Source organism: Crocodylus porosus, unplaced genomic scaffold (genome assembly GCF_001723895.1).
Source record: "Crocodylus porosus isolate Cpor-Errol unplaced genomic scaffold, CroPor_comp1, whole genome shotgun sequence".
NCBI classification, from domain to species: Eukaryota; Metazoa; Chordata; order Crocodylia; family Crocodylidae; genus Crocodylus; species Crocodylus porosus.
This window is the reverse complement of record NW_017728911.1, coordinates 10457580-10477745: the sequence shown is the minus strand read 5'-3', so window position 1 is coordinate 10477745 and position 20166 is coordinate 10457580. Positions and strand designations below refer to the sequence as shown.

Here is a 20166-nt window from a genome sequence, read left to right as displayed (position 1 = left end):
ATCCACAGAAAGTGTCAACAAAACATGAGAACTGTAAACTATTTACGCCAAGATTCCTACACTGGTTCAGATATAATCTTTTTTACTTAAACTGCACAAAATTCCTGCACAGTTAAGCAGAGGTCAGGTTTCATACAGCAGGTTGCTGCAAAGATTCTTCATGAAGAGCTCTAGGTTTATCCTGAACAAAAGTGACTTAAATTCAGTGGAAACCAGGAATGAATTTAAGTCAGAAGGTGCCTCCAATCTATCCACCCAGGGCCTCTGCTGTTCTCAGCCGGATCCTTTTTTTTCCTGGCACAATACATTGGCCCAATTTATTTAATGTCAACTGTTTACTTCAGTTAACTGTGCATCGGACCTGCACCACCCGCACGCAGCTCTCAGCCTCTGCCTACATCAGAGATTTTTTTTTTTAAATTAAATTTCCATATTCCAAGCCAAAAGAGCCAAACCAAATTCCAAATCTGTGAGTGGGTCAAGAACCATGAGCAGCCCTACTACCGGCAAACATCCTCCACCCCCACCTGGGGCTTCAGATGTTTCTAAAACCTTTGGTGGGCATCCTCCTTGCAGGCTCAAGCCCGGGGGTTGGATGCCCCAGTTTTGCTTGCCCTCAGCTGCAAGGCCCCGGGGGAGGAGTCTCCCATTTCCATGAAGTGGGTTTAAAGCCGAGACCTTCCCATTCCAGCAACTAAGTGGGAGGTTTACTAAACATGACCCTGGCAGGCACTATCCCTGTGCTAGGAGAGTGGTCCTCCCTGGTGCGACTAGGAAGACCACCTCTGTGGTCACGGCGTTTCCCTTGCCAGGTAAGCACAGGACTATGCTGGATCTGAGCCGACAAGAGGCCAAGAAGCGCCTATGTCAATGATCCTCACCCAGGATGCCGTGGCCCCCGGGGGTGCCTCGAGACCCATGCAACCTTTGCACTGTCAGGTGTGGGAGGGGAGCTGTCAGATTTCCAATGCACGGGGCTAAAGGCATCCTGCTCTGCTCTGGGCCCAATTCTTTGCGACAGGGACACCACTCAGAGTTCGTACTTGAGCACAACACACGAGGAGGTCTCGGTCTGCCGAGGGGGCCCGGAGCCAAGGGCGCAGGTGCGAGCCAGTCCAGCTCAGCCGGGCGGCCCCAGGGGCGGGGTTTGAAAGGCGGCGGCGGCGGCGGCTGAAACAGAAGGACAGGGAAGCAGGCGACCCGGCCCTGAGGGAAGGCCCCGCCGCGAGCCGCTCCCAGGGCAGGGCAGGGCCGGGCCGGGCCGGGCCGGGGGAGGGCCTCCGCCTGCAGGAAGCGGCAGTCCTACTCACCAGGTGAGCAGCTGCCCGTTGGCTGCCATCTTGGTCACTCCCGCAGCGTGCCGGCCCTCCCCGCCTTCTCTCGTGGCGCTGCCCAATCAGCGCAGGGGAGCGCGTGGACTGCTTGTAGCACGTGGCAGACGCAGCCAACCGGAGTTGGCGATGGGGTCGCGGCTGAAGTTGTTGCGGTTGCCGTCCTTAGCGAGGACAGGAGGTGGGGCGGGCCAGTTCGCGGCGGGCGCGTCAAGTGGCTCGGGGGGGCGGCTGGCTCCGACACTTCACAGTAGTCCGTTGCCTGGGAAAGGCTACGTGCTTTGAAAAATGGGCTGTGTAAAGCCTTGCTCAGCCTGTGTTGGACTGAAGGCGAGTAGTGGGATGGGGTTTAACACTGTTGCTGCTCTTAGCATAGAGAACCCAGAAGAGCAGGGCCGTGGCCATGCGGGGGCATGTGAGGGGCTTCCCCCCCACCCCCTGCCCTATGTGACCCATCCCATACAATCCTAAACTCTTTTTTTTTTCATTTGCAGACACCTAAGCATTTGTTTAATAGAGGTGCAGGCCCCTTTGACTTTTACAGCGTGAGCATTCATATACCTTTGATTGTAGTCATCTTTCACAGACCCCCTAGTCTGCAGCCCTGCAGCAGCCGGTGGCCCTGGCTACAGCCAACACCCACCACCTCTGAGCAAAGCTGAAAAAGCACCTGGCGCATGAGGAAAGATGGGGAGGGGGCACTAGTAGAGCCCAGAAGCATGGGAAATAGTCATCCAGCTTGCGGGGCGCCCACCAGTTGTACCTGGCCCAGCCCAAGTGCATTGCCTCCACCATCCTGCACACGAGGGCCTTAGTAGGGCAAGAGTTTCTGAGCAGGATCGCTGGTGCCACTGTTGCAGCTGCTGGGGGACCTGCCCAACTTCCCCAGCCTCCAGTGGCTCCTCGGGTCCCTGATCCTAGTTTCATAGTACGTAGAGTCGGAAGGGACCTGAGCAGATCAAGTCCGACCCCTGCCCTGGGCAGGAAAGGATGCTGGGGTCAAATGACCCCGGCTAGGTGATTATCTAGTTACCTTTTGAAGACCCCCAGGGTAGGAGCAAGCACCACTTCCATTGGAAGTTGGTTCCAGATCCTAGCTGCCCAGACAGTGAAGTAGCACCTCCTGATATCTAGCCTTAGTCTACTCTCCGTCAACTTATGGCCATTATTCCTTGTTATTCCCGGTAGTGCTCAGGGGAACAGGGACACTCCCATTGCCTGCTGGTCAGCCTTGGCCAATTTGTAGATGGCCACCAGATCCCCTCTCAGCCTTCTCTTGTGGAGGCTGAACAGGTTCAGGTCCCTTAGCCTCTCCTTGTAGGGCCTGCCCTGCTGCCCCCTGATCATGCGAGTAGTCCTCGCATGCTGCACATGCCAGCAAAGAATGGAGCCAGGCCACCTGCCTCTTTAATGCAAGGCTCATGTACAGCTCCCAGGACTCGTGCATCACCAGGGGGGAATCCCCATGGGACGGAGCCAATGGCCTGGCCCTGCTCCTTGCTGCCACATGCAGCTCCTGGACCTGGCTGGAGCCATGGACTGCCTGGCAGCTGTTCCTGCATGGGTCAGAGCACCTGAGGGCTTGCTGCTGCTGCAGACCACAGGAGCTGTGTGCCATTAGGGGGGATCCCCACAACCCCCACCCTCCCTCACCCTACACACACCTGCACCCCCCAACAACCCTCTCACATATACACACACCCACACTGCCAACATACCTTATACCCCTCGTGCGCACAGCCAAACCACCTCAGAACCCCCCCACACAACCATACACACCCCTCCGCCCTGCTAACCATATCCCCTACACACCCTCACCACACAATATACAAGAGTAAGACTTTGTTTTTTAGTTATGCAACTACATCTATGCAAACACACAAATCAGGACAAAATATTTTTTCAAAGAAAATTAATATATGCTATAGTAGATATTTGTCTTTGAGTATAATATGTTTTTTTCTGGTTTCAAGATGGCAAAAAGAGTACTTCTGAGTGCAAGGGGAAGGATATCTGGTGGCACAGGTTAGGGGCAGGACTTCTAGTCCCAAGATGGTGACCAGGGGAAGGGGCACCTTTCAAGGGACATGGCTACTGTTGTGGCTCTCGACAACTCACCAGAACTCATTAAGTGGCTCTGCAGCTGGAATAATTGCCTGCCTCTGCCATAGCAGAACAGCTGGGAAGCTTTACTCCTGGAAGCTGCTTTTTTAGAAGAGCCTAAGCAATCATGTCTACATATAGTACATTCCATGAGGAGTAAGGATGCTTTTCTAGCATCAGTGGGGAGAAGCCAGAGGCTGTCCTTTGCAAAGATGATCTTTGCTGTTGACTACCACTTCCCCTTGCACCTCAGGGAAACGAAGCACAACTACTCTTAGAGAAGATTGTGATCACCTACAGGTAACTTGTGACTATCAGAATGCTTTCATACTGGCAGGCATAGATAATACAACCTCTTATAATGCTTTTCTTCAATAATGGTGAAGCACTTTACAGTTATCACCTATCTTAATTTTACAGATGGGAAGACTGAAATACAGAGAAATAAAGGGCTACATCACAAATAGGGCTTAGATGGTGCAGTTGTGGGAATTGTAATGCACATGTTGTAGTCACTGGGCATGTCTACACATGCTTATTAATGCAACACAATAAACTCCAGCACATATCACATTGGAGTTTATTGCTTTCTGGTGCTGTGTTTACACATGCCCCCAGGTCTGTAGCACATTGAGCCAGGTCAGAGCAGCCCCCAAGGGGCAGCCTGCCAGCTTGGGGCTACTCTGACCTGGCTCAGTGTGCTGTGGAGGGGCTGGCTGGGGCACGAGAGTGCTCCAGTGTGGGGCTTGTTGGCAGGCAGCCCTCACACCGAAGCACCCTTGTGCCCTAATCAGCTGGGTCAGTGTCTACATGTGTGTTGGGAATAAAAAACTTGACAGCAGAGTAGTACTAGTATTTACAAGTACTACCCTGCTGTGGAGTTTGAGTTCATTCCAGCCTAATAGCCCTCGTGTATAGATGCTGAGATGTTTACTGAGGAGCTAATTAGTCAACTGCAGTAAACATCTTGTTTAGACACTCCCACTGGCTGCTAAAGCATGACCCAGAAACTTGTGTTAAGTGCATAAGCTCCATATAGAATGCATGCAGAGTTAGGCTGAGTGTGCGAGTGAACTAGAGTTTGTGTGAACAGATGTAACAACAATGTTTCGGATGCATCGAACAGCCAGCTTTACACACATACAAGCCTTCTGAAACATGTTAAAAGCAGCTGAAACACTTTAAAATAACACTTCTTTAAATGAAGTGCCATTTTGGGGAGTCTTCTTGTTACATCTGAATGAGGAGAAGGGACCCATAGGTCCTCTAGAATCCCACAGTGCTCTTCTCTCTTCCTTCTCCCCCCAGCTCCATGGGCAAAGGAAGGAGAACAGGGTGTATAGATGTCTAGCCCCAGGTCCTGCTCCTGGAACCCCTGCCAGTGCCGGGTGCTCCAGTCCCAGTCACCTCTAATTCTCCACGGAAGGGGGAGGATGGGCTCTGAAGATTTGGAGCTGGAATCCCTCTGGCAGGAGCCCTGCACTACCACCACTGACTCCATGCACAGACCTTTAGCTCCTACTGGTCCCAGGGACCTAGCTCTCCAGACCCGGAAAGAGGAGCCTGGGGGGTGGGGGCAGGGAAGAATGGGTGTTACAGCTGAGTATCACACCCTTATCTCTAAAACCGAGCCCCATGTCCCCAGCTGCCCTCTCCCCCAGACCCTTGCTGCTTTATGAGGCTTAGTTAAGGCACCTCCATCAACTTAAAATCTATCGTTCAGAAACCTTTAATGAAATAAGCACTTATGTCCTTTTTCAAGGACAGGACAGTGGATGCTTAAAAACACTTGGAGAAAGAGGTGGTGTAAACATCCCTGTGGACATTAGTACTTAAGTGGATAGGGCACTCATCCTGGATTTGGGAATTGTTTTCCATTCCTTCTCTTGCTTAAGAGGTTCTAACTCACAACTCCTGCTGCCTAGTGGAGTACCCTACCCATCATGTTATAGGTTAGGGATATCCAGCTTGTAAGTAGCTGGAGGCCACATGCTTATAGGCTGCACTGGGCCACATGCTGATAGGCTGCCATGCCCCACCCTTGGGTTGTATGCAGCACAGATGCTCCCTCCTGCCTGCTGCACCTGCACAGGCTCATCCCTGTTCCCTCCCCCCATTCTGCTGTACCATGTATGCAGCCCTAGACTCATTCCCAGCTTCCCTGGAATAGGGGCAGGCAGTGAAAGGTGCAGGAGGGATGGGAGTCCAAACATTCCACCTGCTGCTGCAGCTGGAGGGATGGGGAGGCGGTAGGAAATAGCAGCCATGAGAACAGCAGTCAGGTAGGAGCCCGGGGGGCAGCAATTTAGCCTTTTATAGACTATATACAGGTCTGCAGCCCACCAGCTAGACAGCCCTATTATAGGTTATTCTGGGACTGTAAATCTCTTCACCCCCTCCTGCTGAACTGCTTAATCACTTGGCTTGAGAAAAAGCATGAAAGAAGGCATGACTGCAGAACATGGTGTCTAGGGTGCTTGGGAGGGAGGAAAGTCCTGATCTCCAGTTTCCCAGGACTGTTTCTGGATTTTACATAGACCGATGTCAGCTGTTAGCATGGCGGTTGGAGACTTTCCAGAGAGGCGAGAAATCGGACTGAAATCCCTTCAGAAAGACAATAGAATTGAAACTGCATCCCCTTTGAAAGTTCTACTTCTGCACAAAACCTGATGCACTTCAGTCTGGACAGGGTCAGACAGAACTACTGCACTTTTCACAAATGCCATGCCCCCAAATAACACACCCCTTATTTTTGCAAGGTCCAAAGGAAAAATCTTACCATGGAGCATGTGTGAGGAGCAGAGATCTGGGGTCTCCAGGCCTTGGGGTGGGGGCTGGGAGCCAGGCACCGTGGCCCAATCCAGCACATGGATGCTGAGACTGCACAATTTGATGGGGCCCAAGTGTGGCACATCAACAATGGGGTCTGTATGGCAAGGCCTGATTCAGCATGCTTGTTCCAGGACCATGTTGCCTGGCCTAGCCCAATCCAGCATACTGGCTCCAGCTACATTCCAGATCCAATCCTGCACACTGGCTCTGGGTCTCGGGCCATATACTGGGTTGAACCTGACACTCTGGCCATGGACTAAGCCTGCACACTGTCCCAATCCAGCATGATGGGAGGGGCACTCCCTATAGTCCAGAAACTTACAGTCGGGGGCCAGGAGAGAAAGGATGGAGTGGTGGCAGCATTAATTGCTATGCCTGTTACAGCTAAATATGTCTATACTTCTATGGCTCTGCACCTCCTGTCCAAATTTCCAGACTTGTGGGGAGCCCTTTTCTTTGCATATATTTTCCCCCAAAGCGCCAACTGAGGAAATTTGGGGTGCACATTATGTGCACCCCAATTTTCCCCAATTGGTTTTGGGGGAAAAAGGTGTAGAGGTTACATGCAAGAAAATACAGGATCCCACTCCTGGATCAGGACCCAGAAACGAGGCACTTCTTTATTTCACAGTCCTCTGGGACTAAATCCAGTAGGCATTCTCAGAGCAAACCTATTGGTGCAAGCTCAACAGCAGCTGCTGCTCTCTGGTGCTGATCCCTTCTACACCATTGTGTAAAGCAGATATTTATTGTGGCCATGTCTTGGATCCTTTCCTTGACGTTCAGTGTTCCCTGTTCCTGTCCTTACTTTTTTGCCTAGCTTATCCTTTTCAGGTAAACCCCCCTGAAAACATGAACAGATACTCTAAATAAAAGTGATATTAGCTTGATACCTGCTATTGTTCACTCTTGTGTCCTGTACACCTCTTTGTTTGCCTTGAATATTCTGATCACAAGGTCTTCACTGCTTTATCTGTAGGATGTCCAATACAACAGGGCCCTGTTCTTGCGTGGTCCAAGGCGTTACCCTAAATAAACATGACAAAATAGTAATGGAACAAGGGCTCCCGGGGGAAAGTCGGGGGAATTCCATGAAACTGTATCAGTCTAAGCAATGCATCCAATCACAAAGTTAGGCACTTCAGTGTACCTGTTCTCAAAGCTAGCATTAAAAAAAAAAAAAAAAAATCACCTTATGATTTCATTTCTTCATATGAATAAGAAGAAATTCTAAGTGAACTGGCTTCTCATGTAATTTAAGTAAAACTCTCAACTTGTTTCAGAACCTAACACAGATATTTATTAAATAAATATCTAAAAGAGACTGGAGTCTGGGAAAACTAGCTTGTACCAATGCAGTCAGACTTGCCGGTAATGCCTACATACAAGGCAACCAAATTAAGGTCATACAGGCTTAAGTTTGTAACTTCATAATGTTCTTCTAACATTTTACCTACTTAATATATAAAGATTAATCTTAATTTAGCGCCAGTGAAAGAAGAAAAAGTAGGGACTGAAATCCTCATATACCAGGCACACTGTAAGCAGAAGTGATGCGTCGCACCTGTATGTCTCAAATGTCACCTGGACTGACCATCTCTTCATTGCATGTTCTGGGACAGCAGATGCCTGGACTGCAACCCCCAGGAGTGTTCACTCACACTGGTAACAGCTGATGTTGTTATTGTGATAAGAACCTGTGCAGACAATTTTTTACTGTCTCCCTCAATGTCAAAAGGGTCAAACTAAAGCTTTAGAGTTTACGCAGTCAATACCAAACATATCTAAATTTGGAACTTCATAGTTACATCCACACAGTGAACACCGAACTGAATACGTTCCACAATGCAGACAAACAAATCTGATCTTTATGACAAAAAAGAGTTAAGACAAGTGTTTCCATTAGAAGCTGAAGTTTTATTACAGGATAACAGTACATAAAGCACATCTAAAATCGATGTGTTCAATGCACTTAATAAAGGTAATGTAATATTAAAGGTACAGTTTCTAAAGTACAATATAACAACATTCATATTAGAATGAAAATTGGAGTATTTAAAAGACAACATTAAATCTCTTATTTTTACAGCTGTATTTACAAAAATGAATCAAAATACTTTTTTTTCAGGACTCAGAGTAAAATAAACTGTTGAATATAAGCAAGCTATTTTAAGGGTGAGATGGAAAGAAGATCTATGAAAGTGAAAAGTCAGGTGGCTGTTGGGTAAAGATCATTAGCAAAGGTTTAGTACAATACTACTTCAATATTCCTCTTGATGGCTTAGGCCTTTATTGTTGTTAGAAAAGGAATTTATACATACTGTACACATAAGACATCACATTTACATGTACAGTATAGCTTCATTTTAAGTTGCATGTATTTACAGAGAACTGAGTACAATACTCAATGAGGTTTGTGAAGTTTATGTGCTTAATCCTCAAACCAACACATTTGTAATCTGCATTTATCCTGGTTTCTTTACCTAAAATATTTAGTTATGGGATAAAAAATTATATAGTTCTGCATAATTTATAGAATAATTAGACCTAAACAACAAGGGAGAATATGTTCCTAGCATTTAGTTTATGATGTACATGTTAGGAGATACAAATTTAAGAGATCCTCCATTTCTTTTGGAAAGTATCAAAAGGTGATTTACACTGAAGGGTTTTAAAAATAAAGTCAGCATGGCTTGCATTTAAATAAGATTGTAGCTTTCAAAAGGTTTTAAAAGTGATTATCCTGATAGTGTTTACCATTATACTTATGAAAATATAACCATGGTGTAGTATGGTTATTTTTATCTCCAGGATAACTGTATGTTTGCTGCTTTTCTTGTTTTTTGTTTTAAAAAAAATAATTTTTGGATTGAGGGTACAAAAGCAGTGCATGGAAGCCAAGAATAATGGCTTTAAAATTCACTACCTTCTTCTTATCAAAAAGTGCAGTAAACAGAAACACTGTATTTAATAAATTGCTCAAAAATCTTTGCTAAAGATCTTATATAAATTTAGTAATATTACAGAAAAATTCTAATAAATATTTTAAAAAGTTAATTACTCCTTAGCTAGATATTTGATATCCACCAATTCTGAAGCATTAAGATGGAAATATTTGTGGAAGGAGAGAGGGTTGGGCTAGGAGTAACCCCAAGAATACACTTACATTTCTAGCTAAATTTAGATGTATTCAATTTTTCTAAGAAAAAGAAAATCAACCAGTAACTGAGAAAACTCCATAAACCCTGTTTCTGAATTAACTTTAGTTGCCAAATATCGTCCTTGAATATACACATATGGTTTCAAGGGATAGCGCTTACGCATATCCAAGGAGAGAATTTGGCCAATAATATATTATGAAAGATTTAAAGAAAACTCTCACAGACAGTGAATGGAGTTAGGCTTGTAGATGTAATATTTGGAACGATGGGCACTCTCAGGCCCTATTAGAATTAGAGGGGTGGACAGCACCCAGGATAATTAAATCCAATCTCTGAAGCACCAACAGGAAGAGATATCCAATAAGCCAAGTACCCACCTACCTTTAAATGATATAGCATATTGTGAATATTGTTGGGTGAGTTTGCTACTTAATTTTCTTCTAACATAATACAGAGTGCAAACAGTTTAGCAACTCAGAGTAAAAACCAGACATGACACTTTTTAGTAAAATGACTATAGAAGGGATTGCATTTGATATCAAGTATCTGTACTGATGAAGTAATTTTCTCCTTATTAAATGTACTATAGAATAATTTATATAATGATACTATGTATTTAAAGAGAAAAATGTCCCAAACTAGTACTCTGATACAGGTACTTGTTGGGCATATGTAGAGGTGTGTGTATATATATTTATATATACCCACACACACAAATATATATATTTATAGTTATACTCAATGAAATTAACAAGACCCAAAGGTGGAATTGTCTAGGAATAAAAGGGGTTGTTTGTTTTTTGTTCACAAAAGTAACTTATCTAGCACCACACATCAGAAAAACACAAAAATAGCACACTCTAGTTCTAAACAGCTATTTCTAAAATAGATTATATAGTAAAACAGATTATTATACAGCATAATGTGGTATTTGATAAACAGATAATATTTGCACTGTGTAGGCTGTTTATAGTATAACTGTATCTATACAGAATGAAAGCAAAAAAGTTAACTGTATAGAGGTGAGCAGAACAACATTAAATATTATGACTCCAAAGCAGAGACAAAGATAAAGTTGAAAGAACAGAGCAAGAGAAAATGTTTACAGGCCATTACAAGTCCTTAGATTAGTAGTAAAATAAGGAATCAGTTGCTCAAGTTTAAGAAAGCAGTAAACAAGAGATTGCATTTACATGCAGATGTCTAAAACTTGTTTTTTTTTAAATCTATGCACAAAAAGTCATTTGTTTTTATTGCTTGACATTCAGTTATGGCTAGAGTATTTTTAACCTTTTTTGTACTTTGGAAACAAGAATATTGTTAAAGGTGCCATAAAAATGGACAACATTGAAAACGGTTTGCAAATAAATCACCTAACACTGCAGTTCTTTATACATTTTAAAAAGCCTTGTCTGGGGTTTGTCATATGTTAAATATATTTAAACTGGGAAAATACGTTGTAGCTTGAAGCCTCCCATTGGCCCAAATATCCAATACAAAACACATCTCCAGAAAAGGAGCAGGCAGACAATACAGTTACATATAAAGAAGCAGCCAGTTAATGTCCTAATAGTCAAAATATTTACCACTGCTCTATAAACTGTTTTAAAACCAACATAGAAAAATGAGGATTTTTTTTTTTACTTTATAAAGGTATATACAGTACACATCCTTTTTTGTGAAATAAAATTCACTGTATTGCTTATGAATTCTCTGCATTTAGGTATGAGCACATTACAGATTGCAAGTTTGTATAAAGTTTATGTATTTACTGTAAGACCTCCAGGAAAACTTAGGGGAAAACAAGCATAAAAAGCACAGATGAATACTGAAAGCATGTATGGGCTGTATAAAAACAAGGTGTGGTATGATGCACATTTTGCAGTCCTAAACAATTTTCTTGTGACGTTCAGCACCAAGCAGTAATGAGATGACAGAAATACCTACAAGTAAAAACGGTGGTAGCAAAACCTGAATGTAAAGTATGAGTACCAAAGCCTGTATTATGTTGTATTTTATATTTGGATAGTCAGCTTATTGCTCTAAAGCATTATTGCTATATTCTACCAATGAAACAGACAATGCAAAAGTCAAAACAAGAAAAAAGTCTGAAAAATCCACATATGGAACAAAAGGTAGAATACAGCTTTTACTTTAATATCAGATTTGATTTTAGTACCTGAAAAAAATTCCAAGACCAGACTAGATATTAACAAGTATGTTGCTTTAAAACCTGTTAAATAATTTCCCCCTCTAAAACAGTGATTTGGCAACATTTCAGTGCACTACCTCAGTCACAGTACCAGGAGCTAAGTGAATACTGCAAGAGTTCTGCTATAAATATTTGAGTTTTATATATTTTTTTCATACTGCATTTGGCTTTCTTGTATATTTGTCCCCTGAATATTCCACCAAATGGATTTTCCTCTCAGGAATGTTTAAGCAAACAACAAACTTGAAATTAATATTCAAGTATGTTTACAGAAGCTGACATTTAAAGTAGTAAATATTAATTTTAATAATTACATTTAAATTTTGAAATTTTTCAGCTTAGGGAAAAGAAATATGCCATGTGACCTACATATTTGAACTAGAAAGCAGCCAACTCAAATACTAAGTATTCAAAGCATACTGCTCATCAATTATTTCTGGACGTTGTTCAATAAATATTCGTTTCCTAAACCTGAAAAACAGACCAGTTTATTTTCTACTTTTGGGAGAGAGGCAAAATATGTAGAACAAATCACATATTGCAAATCATTTGATCAGTGTTTAATAATGATGTAGTTTATACATCAATATAAAGCCCTCTTAATTATGGACTAGGGAAGATATAAGCCAGTCATTAAAGAACCCAATAAATACTTTGGGCAACCCAAATGCACAGATAAAATTTTAACTTGTAAACTGTTCATATTGAACACATCTGTGAATCATTCGCAAGTATGAAAGGAATTACATAATTCAGTTTAGCTTTTTACATACTTGGAATTGGTATTTTTTCTAACATATGGAACAAAATGAGAACTGTTCAAGAAACTCAACTTAGTCCATTTTTTTTTTTTTTGGCCTTAAAAGATTGCTCAAAACTAAACTGCACTGTCAGGTCAGAGGCGCAAGGTGGGTATCACTGCATTCATTCCTCTACATAAAAATGTAGTATTTGGATATGTTACACTAAAAAGGGTACAGGAAAACAACTCTGGTAACACAACACTTTTTACAAGTAATAGTAAAATAATAAAAGAATGAGTGAGAAATAATACCCTCCTTCTGACCTGGCTAGAGAGATACCAAAACCTCCCCCATTTTATTTTTAATTGCTTACCCAAATAATCTACCTATTTGATCAAGGTACAAAAGAATAAAGCCAGAGGGGAACAACTGAACTAAACTTCTAGAATCTTACTTTGACTATTTAAGAAGGTTTAAAGGTAACCTAAAGAAGTTTGGCACTTATCTTATACTGCTGTTTCCTACAACTACTGAAAGTGTTGTCAGATGTAAAAAAATAGGAAGTGATAGTTACAGTGCTTCTTTAAAAAGCTTGTTTTACCATGAAGCAAATACATCAAATGGCAGGTATCTGAAGCTGTTGTACTTGTATTCTCCTGGTTTTAACTGTTTTCATTACTATGTGACTCACAACTGAATAATTGTAGTATTTCCACTCGTATTATACTGCATATGATGACCTGATTTTTTTCTCTTAAACAACAATTTAGATACTGAAGACAATTTAAATACAAGAACAAATTAAATAAGGAGTTGCAAAACAATGAAGTTCAATTTTTAAGCTAATTCTCTTATGATTTAAGAAATGGTGAACTGGGTACTGAAACGTAATTTGAATAATGATCTGGTTGTGGATGCAACACGAATGGTTTTCTATGCATGTTTGCAGAAGTTTGCATTATTTTTAGAGTTCTACTTTTTTTTTTGATTTTGAGGAAAATAAAACTGAGCACATGGGCTGAAATTCAAATAATTGTATGAGGCACACATGGAGTGTTTAGAAAACTTCTACACAGTTCACTTGTGCCTTGGAGGGATATTATATTTTTTCCAAAAGCAATTTGTCCCAGTAGCACTGGCCACCCTGTTGAAGAGTTTTAGAAGATCCCTGAGCACATTCGTTTCTGACTCTTAACCCCAACTCCAAAATGATAGGGCTTCTATTGTTGATAACAAGATGGATTGTCATTCACAGTTAAGTCAATCATAAGGTGCTTATCTATTTACCCTTTTCTTCACCAATCAGCACAAAGAACTGTCAGAAAATAACATTTATTTTTCTTTTTTAAATAATGCAAGGGCACAAAATGATTAAACAACCAATATTTTGTGACAGTGGCTTAGGATTATTATCTGGCTGCCCCTCAACAACAGACAAGTGATTTAAATCGACATTCCTTAGCAAAAAAAGAAAAAGAAAAAAGAAAAGAAAAGAAAAACAAGAAAAAAAAAGAAAAAAAGGCAAAAGAAAAGTCCTGTACAAATATGTATTTTCCCTGAGGGATCAAGGTTACACCCGCAAGTGCTCTATGTACATATTGCACTATAGAGGAATGAAGAACATGTGCAAAAAAGCAACAATGATTGAAGCTTACTAATCAACCCTTTTAATCATTATTCTATGTCGTCTTGCATTTTGGAATGTCGTAACACAAACAGCTTTTCCTTTAATCTAAAACATAAAAAAATGAAAAGAAAAAACCAAAAACCACATCTCTACTATGGCACATTCAATGAAATAAAAAGTCTTCCAAAGACAAATAGACAAATTCCATCAAGAAAATAATACAAAGTTCATTAATTTGTTTTTTGTTTTTGTTTTTTAGAAAAATTACATTACTTTCTTTCATTGTTTCACATTACAAAATCTTTTTTTTTTATGTTTACACAAATCACATTTTATTGCAGGAATATTTCAAGTGCCATCAAATATTTATAGAAGGGTTAAAAAAATAGAAGTCTCTCTAAAGTGGTCCAGACAAGGCTTTGTATAGAATAAATCTTTTTTCCACCTTCTATTTTTGACTTAAGTATTTTGAATACATTTTCTTTATTCCACTGACACTAAACAGCCTAGAAGCAGCCATTCACACCCATACATCCATGCACACACGCTCACAAACACTCTCAGGCCTTGGTATCCATACTATGATAGATAAGCTTTTTTAAAGAACAACCAAACTTAAAAGACAGTTTTCTCCATCATCTAATCCCATAGTTATTAAAAAGGTGAACAGTGTCAGAGATACAAATGTTTATAATGGTAATCAAAATGACACTGTTCTGTAGTACCTCTTCTATAAAACAGCTAAAGAATGTTCAAATGCCAAAAGCCCAAAACAACTATTTTATTATGAACAGCTAATTTAAAAGGAATAATTATTCCTGAATCCTCTGTAGTTTCAATTTTTTTTCTAAATGGAGCAGACTATGAAAGTTTAATACATCTGTCATTCACCTGACAGAGCCCAAATGTGTCCTGCCACTGAATCATTTGTTGAATTTCTGATCTTGGGTCCCAGTCTTAACAGGGTATATGTCATCTAGACTTAATTGTGACTAGCTGCACCTAGAATCATTCCACATCTCATTAAAAGTCTCTTGGCAACAATACTTTTAAGAATACCTACCACTTTGCTATACTTGTTTTTATTTGGTGCATCTCCAAGTGACTACTTATTGTGATTAGGAACACACACTTAGGTTGGAGAAGATGCTTAAATGGCCTGATTTTGCAAGATGCCTAACACTCAATAGCTCCAATGAAGCAAAAAGAGCCTCCAAGAAGCTTAACACCTTTGAACATTGTGCCACAATTAATTTTAGATACAAAGAATTTGACATTCAGTGAGGCTTCTTAATTTCAATTTTATGGGCACGAGTTTAATTACTCATATATTTTATATTCTCCATGATTTGTGGATGCAAATACTAAAACCTAAATGCCAATCATCTTTGTTTTGAATCTAGAGATCAGGTGAGGAGGAGGACATGATTAAAGATCAGTTTCAAAATACTTAACATGGGTACCCACTACTTACTGTCAAAAATCAGAATCTCTCTCTCTCTCTCTCTCTCTCTCTCTAGAGAAGGTCCAGTCTGACACCACTATCCATTAGCTGACACTGAAATTAAGTTTAGTTGATCTTTAATAGGCTAGCACCTGAGGCTGGTCACATTCAGAAAACTTTTGTTAGTAGAAAACTTTTGTTAGTAGAAAGCTTGGTTTTAATCATAAAAACAAACTCCTAGATTAGAACAGAGCTGCCATATCATGCCAGTTACTCCAATAAAGCAAACAATGATTCCTGAAAAAGCAAACTGATAAGATGGTGAGACTGAGACCTAGATTGTGAGTGGCCCAAGCGGGGCATGCAGGACGGAATGAAGGGTGTACATGGCCTCCTCCATACTCTTTGATAAAGCCACTCACAACCACAGCTCCTGTATTCAGACATGTGCAGGGACAATTCCCTTCCTAAACATCCACGTTGTCCTGAAAGAGCTGAAGATACCATCCTATCTCCCTCAACTAACAAAACACTATGCAGAATGCACCACCTGAGGCACCATCCCTCAGACAGCTTCCACACTACTGTGGCAGCTGTACAGAAATGTAACCTTGGATCATAGGCCATTGACCTGCTCAAATCACAAAAGGAAACAATCTTGTCTATAAATAATCTATGGCTCTAATTCCCCTCTTACAACAGTTATATACTAAAGTGCTGCTCTGTCTCCACCTAGTTGCACCTCAATCACTACAGTACCTATAGGGGGAAGTTAGTTCCAACTGTTAAAAAGAAAGATACACCATCAACTTGAAAATCACAAATATCTTTTCTTCTGTTTTCTATTAGGGATTTATAACAACTACCAGGACTGCAAATGAAGTAAGACAGCAAAAAATATTAATAGTTTGTTTACTTTTTTGCATGTGACAGCATTTTGTGCACAGAAAAATTCTGTGTTTTCCTTGTATTCTCCTGTTTTTCCTGTTGCCTAAAGGCCATTCTAGAGATCAATGAGAACAAAACCCAAACCAAAAACAAAAGAAAAAACCCTTCATTCATTCTCACATAGTTAATTAAAAATCTGGAAGTATATATTTTTTAAAAGGTACCTTCTAAAAATAATGGATTTTTTTAAACATTTAAGTTGGCAGTGTCCCTTTAAGATAAGTTGTTGAATTAATTCTCAGTTACCGTTTAACAAAGTAAATACACCATGACTGCCACTTCTATTTTAAAGGTGAGGGTTAGGTAGGTTTTACTTGGGAGATTATGTAGCAAGGATTAATCGTATACCAAAAAGTTCTCCTTAAATTTCTCTATCTCCTTTCTCAAAATCCCACCCCCAACCAAAAAAACAAACAACCCAAAAAGAAAAATAAACAAAAAACTTGATCATAACTGAAGAAACAGGGACTGCCTTAGTATGAGAACCACAACATGACTACTATATAATCTTACACACACCAACCCTGGAAAACAAACATATTTCGAGTGTCTAGCTACCTCAAGAAATCTGAGGTATAGACTTATTTTAAAAACTCTTACACAGTGTCTGGCATGGTTTGGCCCAATGTAGTTATGACTTGCAGGCAATATCATTGAACAATACAGACGTGTTCAGTAACTACCTTGTTTTTTAGGGACAGTGCTTCACATTGCTTTTATCCTAGCTCAGTTCCCCAGTTGCTTCCAGTTTAAAGGAGGTAGTTCCAATTTTTCTGTAACTGTTAAATGCCCTTTCAGGTAAGCTACAGCTGCTTAAGACTGTCACATCAGAAGTAGCTCAGATGCCACTGAACCCAACTGTATCGTAGGACAAGACCATGGCAAAGATAGGCTTTCTTCTGCCTGGCTAAAGAAGAATCACTGGATCGGCATTCTGCTTCAGTGCTGAGCCGGGAGGGTAAGACTGACATTTTAAACCTACTCTTTCAACTAAGGTTGAAGAGGGTTTTCTTCATACCCAATCTAGGGAGCATCTCTCTCCTTGAAGAAAACTTCTATTTCCAGAGCTGGTCCATCCTTCCACTTAAACCTGCATAGCTGTTACGTATTTCCTTGTGCTCTCTGGCCCTTCCAGTGCTGAACTCATTCAGCCTTTACTTTACTTTACTTTACTGGCCACCAGAATAGATAGGAATCAATTTAATATCTAAATTTTCTGCTGTCCTTGCATCAGCATGTTAGAGAGGGCAGGAAGTCTGATTTCTGTAGTTAATCTACACAGGTAACAATCATAGTGCTGCCACTTAGTGCTAAGCAGTCCAATGTAACATGATTTAAGTGGATGAAGCCTGAATACAGGGGACCCCTTGCCTTTGCGGCAGAAGTGGAGAGTATATCCCTGACTTACCACCCCTTTCAGCCAAATTCTGCTCTCCTTACTCAGGAACACTAGAAGACACAGTAGTTTGCAAAAGTAAAGGCTGAAAAATTTGGTTCCTGCACATTCTCTAGCCCAGTGTTTCCCAACTAGTGTGCCATGGCACAAACGTGTGCCATCAGAAATGAACAGGTGTGCCAGGGAATTCTGCCATGGCAATAAGCTACAATAGGTATGAGGAATGCCTTAACAGGTGTGCCATGGAAAATTTTTATTAATGTAAGCGTGCCTTGGGCTGGAGAAGATTGGGAAACACTTGTCTAGCCCGCTCCTAGTTTCCAGACTTCATATACAATATTAAATACATGGCAGGTTTTAACACCTGGAGTGTACCTTTAATTCATCAGTGTGTACTTACTCATTTTGTAAGTCTTAAAGTGAGTGTTTCCAAATACATCTAATTATTTCTGGAGCCATACAAATCTGCTTTAAAAGCAAAGGATTACTCTGTGTTGGGCAGAACTGATTTTTGGAAAATAGGGCCCTTACCATATCTTACTGAAGTCAACAGCAAAACTCCCACAGACTTCAACAGACTGAGGTTTTTGCTTTAAGTGCATTGTTTACCATATGGAGTGCACTGTTTTCCATAAAAGTATGTAGCTGTGTAACATGCACACGCACTGTTTTACACATATGTATGTATTACATTATACTTTTACTGTATAACCTTTGTTCAATATCTTCATACCTGGGTTCATAGAGTCAGGCATCTATATCCCTATTTATACACCTTATTTAATAGCCTGATTTTCAAGAGAGGTATACACCTGCAGCTGTGATTGATTTGTGACCACTGAGCAAAATCTTTGCCTTTGGGTACTCAGTGCCTTTGAAAATTAGGCTGTTTATTTGGGTGTTCAAATATGGATTTAGACTTTCAATTTCATACATCCAGGTTTGAAAAATGTGCATTCTGTATAAAAATAAGAGCAGCTTTTTAAAACCAGCATAGAAACAAATTCTGACTTTAAAATGTCATTGTTTTCAAACTACAAATTTGTAATCATTTCAGGATATGACCAGCCTCTCTCTAATAGTAACACTGAAAACAGCAGCATAAATACCTCCCATTGTACCAGTACCATCCAAACCTCTCCGTTAAACTTGAATTTCTGGTGCACATGCAACACAACAATGAACACGCTAGCATTTAATTTAAAGAAAAAGGTGCAAAATGAAAGTGCCTTATCAATTCAACAAGAAAAGCTATACCAGTAACTACATTTTATATTAATTAAAACAATATATAAACAATATCTCTTTTGCTATATATAGTCTTCATGCCCATTTACCCTGTAATATATTATAATGCTATTGTTGCTATTGCTATGGACCCTTTTCTTGCCATCTGCCTACTGGCAATCAATGGTAGGTGAATAAATTGTCCTTCATGAAACAATGAACAAGTTGTGCAAACTGATGCGGAAACCTCTGCAGTGCACACCAGTCACTGGTTACTAGCTGGACTCAATGTTCTGATCAACAAACTGATTGTTCTGTTAAGTCTGTGGGCAGTGAACAACTAGAAAAAAGCAACCTTTTGACTTTAGTACCCTCATTCTGTGTAAACAGAGGTCAAAGATCAAGAAGTTGAGACAGAAAAAGGGTCCATATTTGTAGGCATAATGGAAATCATATGCATGAGAAAAACAAGTTCAACTTTGTTTCATTGTTTCCCATCCTTCGCCTGACCCCGACTGCCAAAAGATGTGCAGTGTGTTGGCTCCCTAGGTCTGTGCAGGGCCACATAAAGTGTCTTGGTTTTCTTTATTTTTTTTCCTTTTCCTTTTCTTTTTTTTTTTTTTTTGTAATGTTTGTACTTCAGACATTCTAGAAGTGCTTAGGTGACAACATTTACCCATCAAGTTGCATCGCTGGCTCAAATTCTGAAGTGAACAACTCCTTGTACAATGGTGGAAAATGAAGTCGCACAATGTCTGGGTATATTGCTTTAAATGCCATAAGCTTTTCTGTATGCCGTCCACACAGTGCTCTCAAAGTAGACACTTTGCATATTAACTGTAAAAAACAAAAACAAAAAACAGGACATATACAGTCATACAAAACGAGCTCTGTCCTCCCTATTCTGTTCTTAGGATTAAAGCACTCAAGCATTCTTACTTTGGTTGTTTTGTTTAAAGGAGGATTCAAGAGGCCTTAAATTCACTAACCAGAACAATTCAAAACAAAAAGCCACTACATGACCATTTAAATGTTGTATCAAGCTGTATTTGAAGATGTTAGAAGACTGGAACAATCTTTTTTTTTTTTCTTTTTTTAAAATTCTTCTACTAGAGCAAGCAACCCCACAGGTAGAAGAGAGG

At 40.7% G+C, this 20166-nt stretch overlaps 2 protein-coding genes across 2 annotated transcripts in view; both read right to left on the bottom strand.

Moving 5' to 3' along the window:
* The window catches only part of ICE2 (interactor of little elongation complex ELL subunit 2), a 59472-nt gene extending 58090 nt beyond the window's left edge, over positions 1 to 1382 (bottom strand). The window contains exon 1 of the mRNA XM_019533421.1: positions 1311 to 1382. Coding sequence (XP_019388966.1) covers positions 1311 to 1339 — 29 coding nt within the window. The 5' untranslated portion in view covers positions 1340 to 1382. The remainder of the gene's footprint in view (positions 1 to 1310) is intronic.
* A 6780-nt stretch (positions 1383 to 8162) lies between these two features.
* Positions 8163 to 20166, bottom strand: part of RORA (RAR related orphan receptor A) — a 41136-nt gene continuing 29132 nt past the window's right edge. Inside the window, exon 10 of the mRNA XM_019533157.1 lies at positions 8163 to 19861. Coding sequence (XP_019388702.1) covers positions 19697 to 19861 — 165 coding nt within the window. The 3' untranslated portion in view covers positions 8163 to 19696. The remainder of the gene's footprint in view (positions 19862 to 20166) is intronic.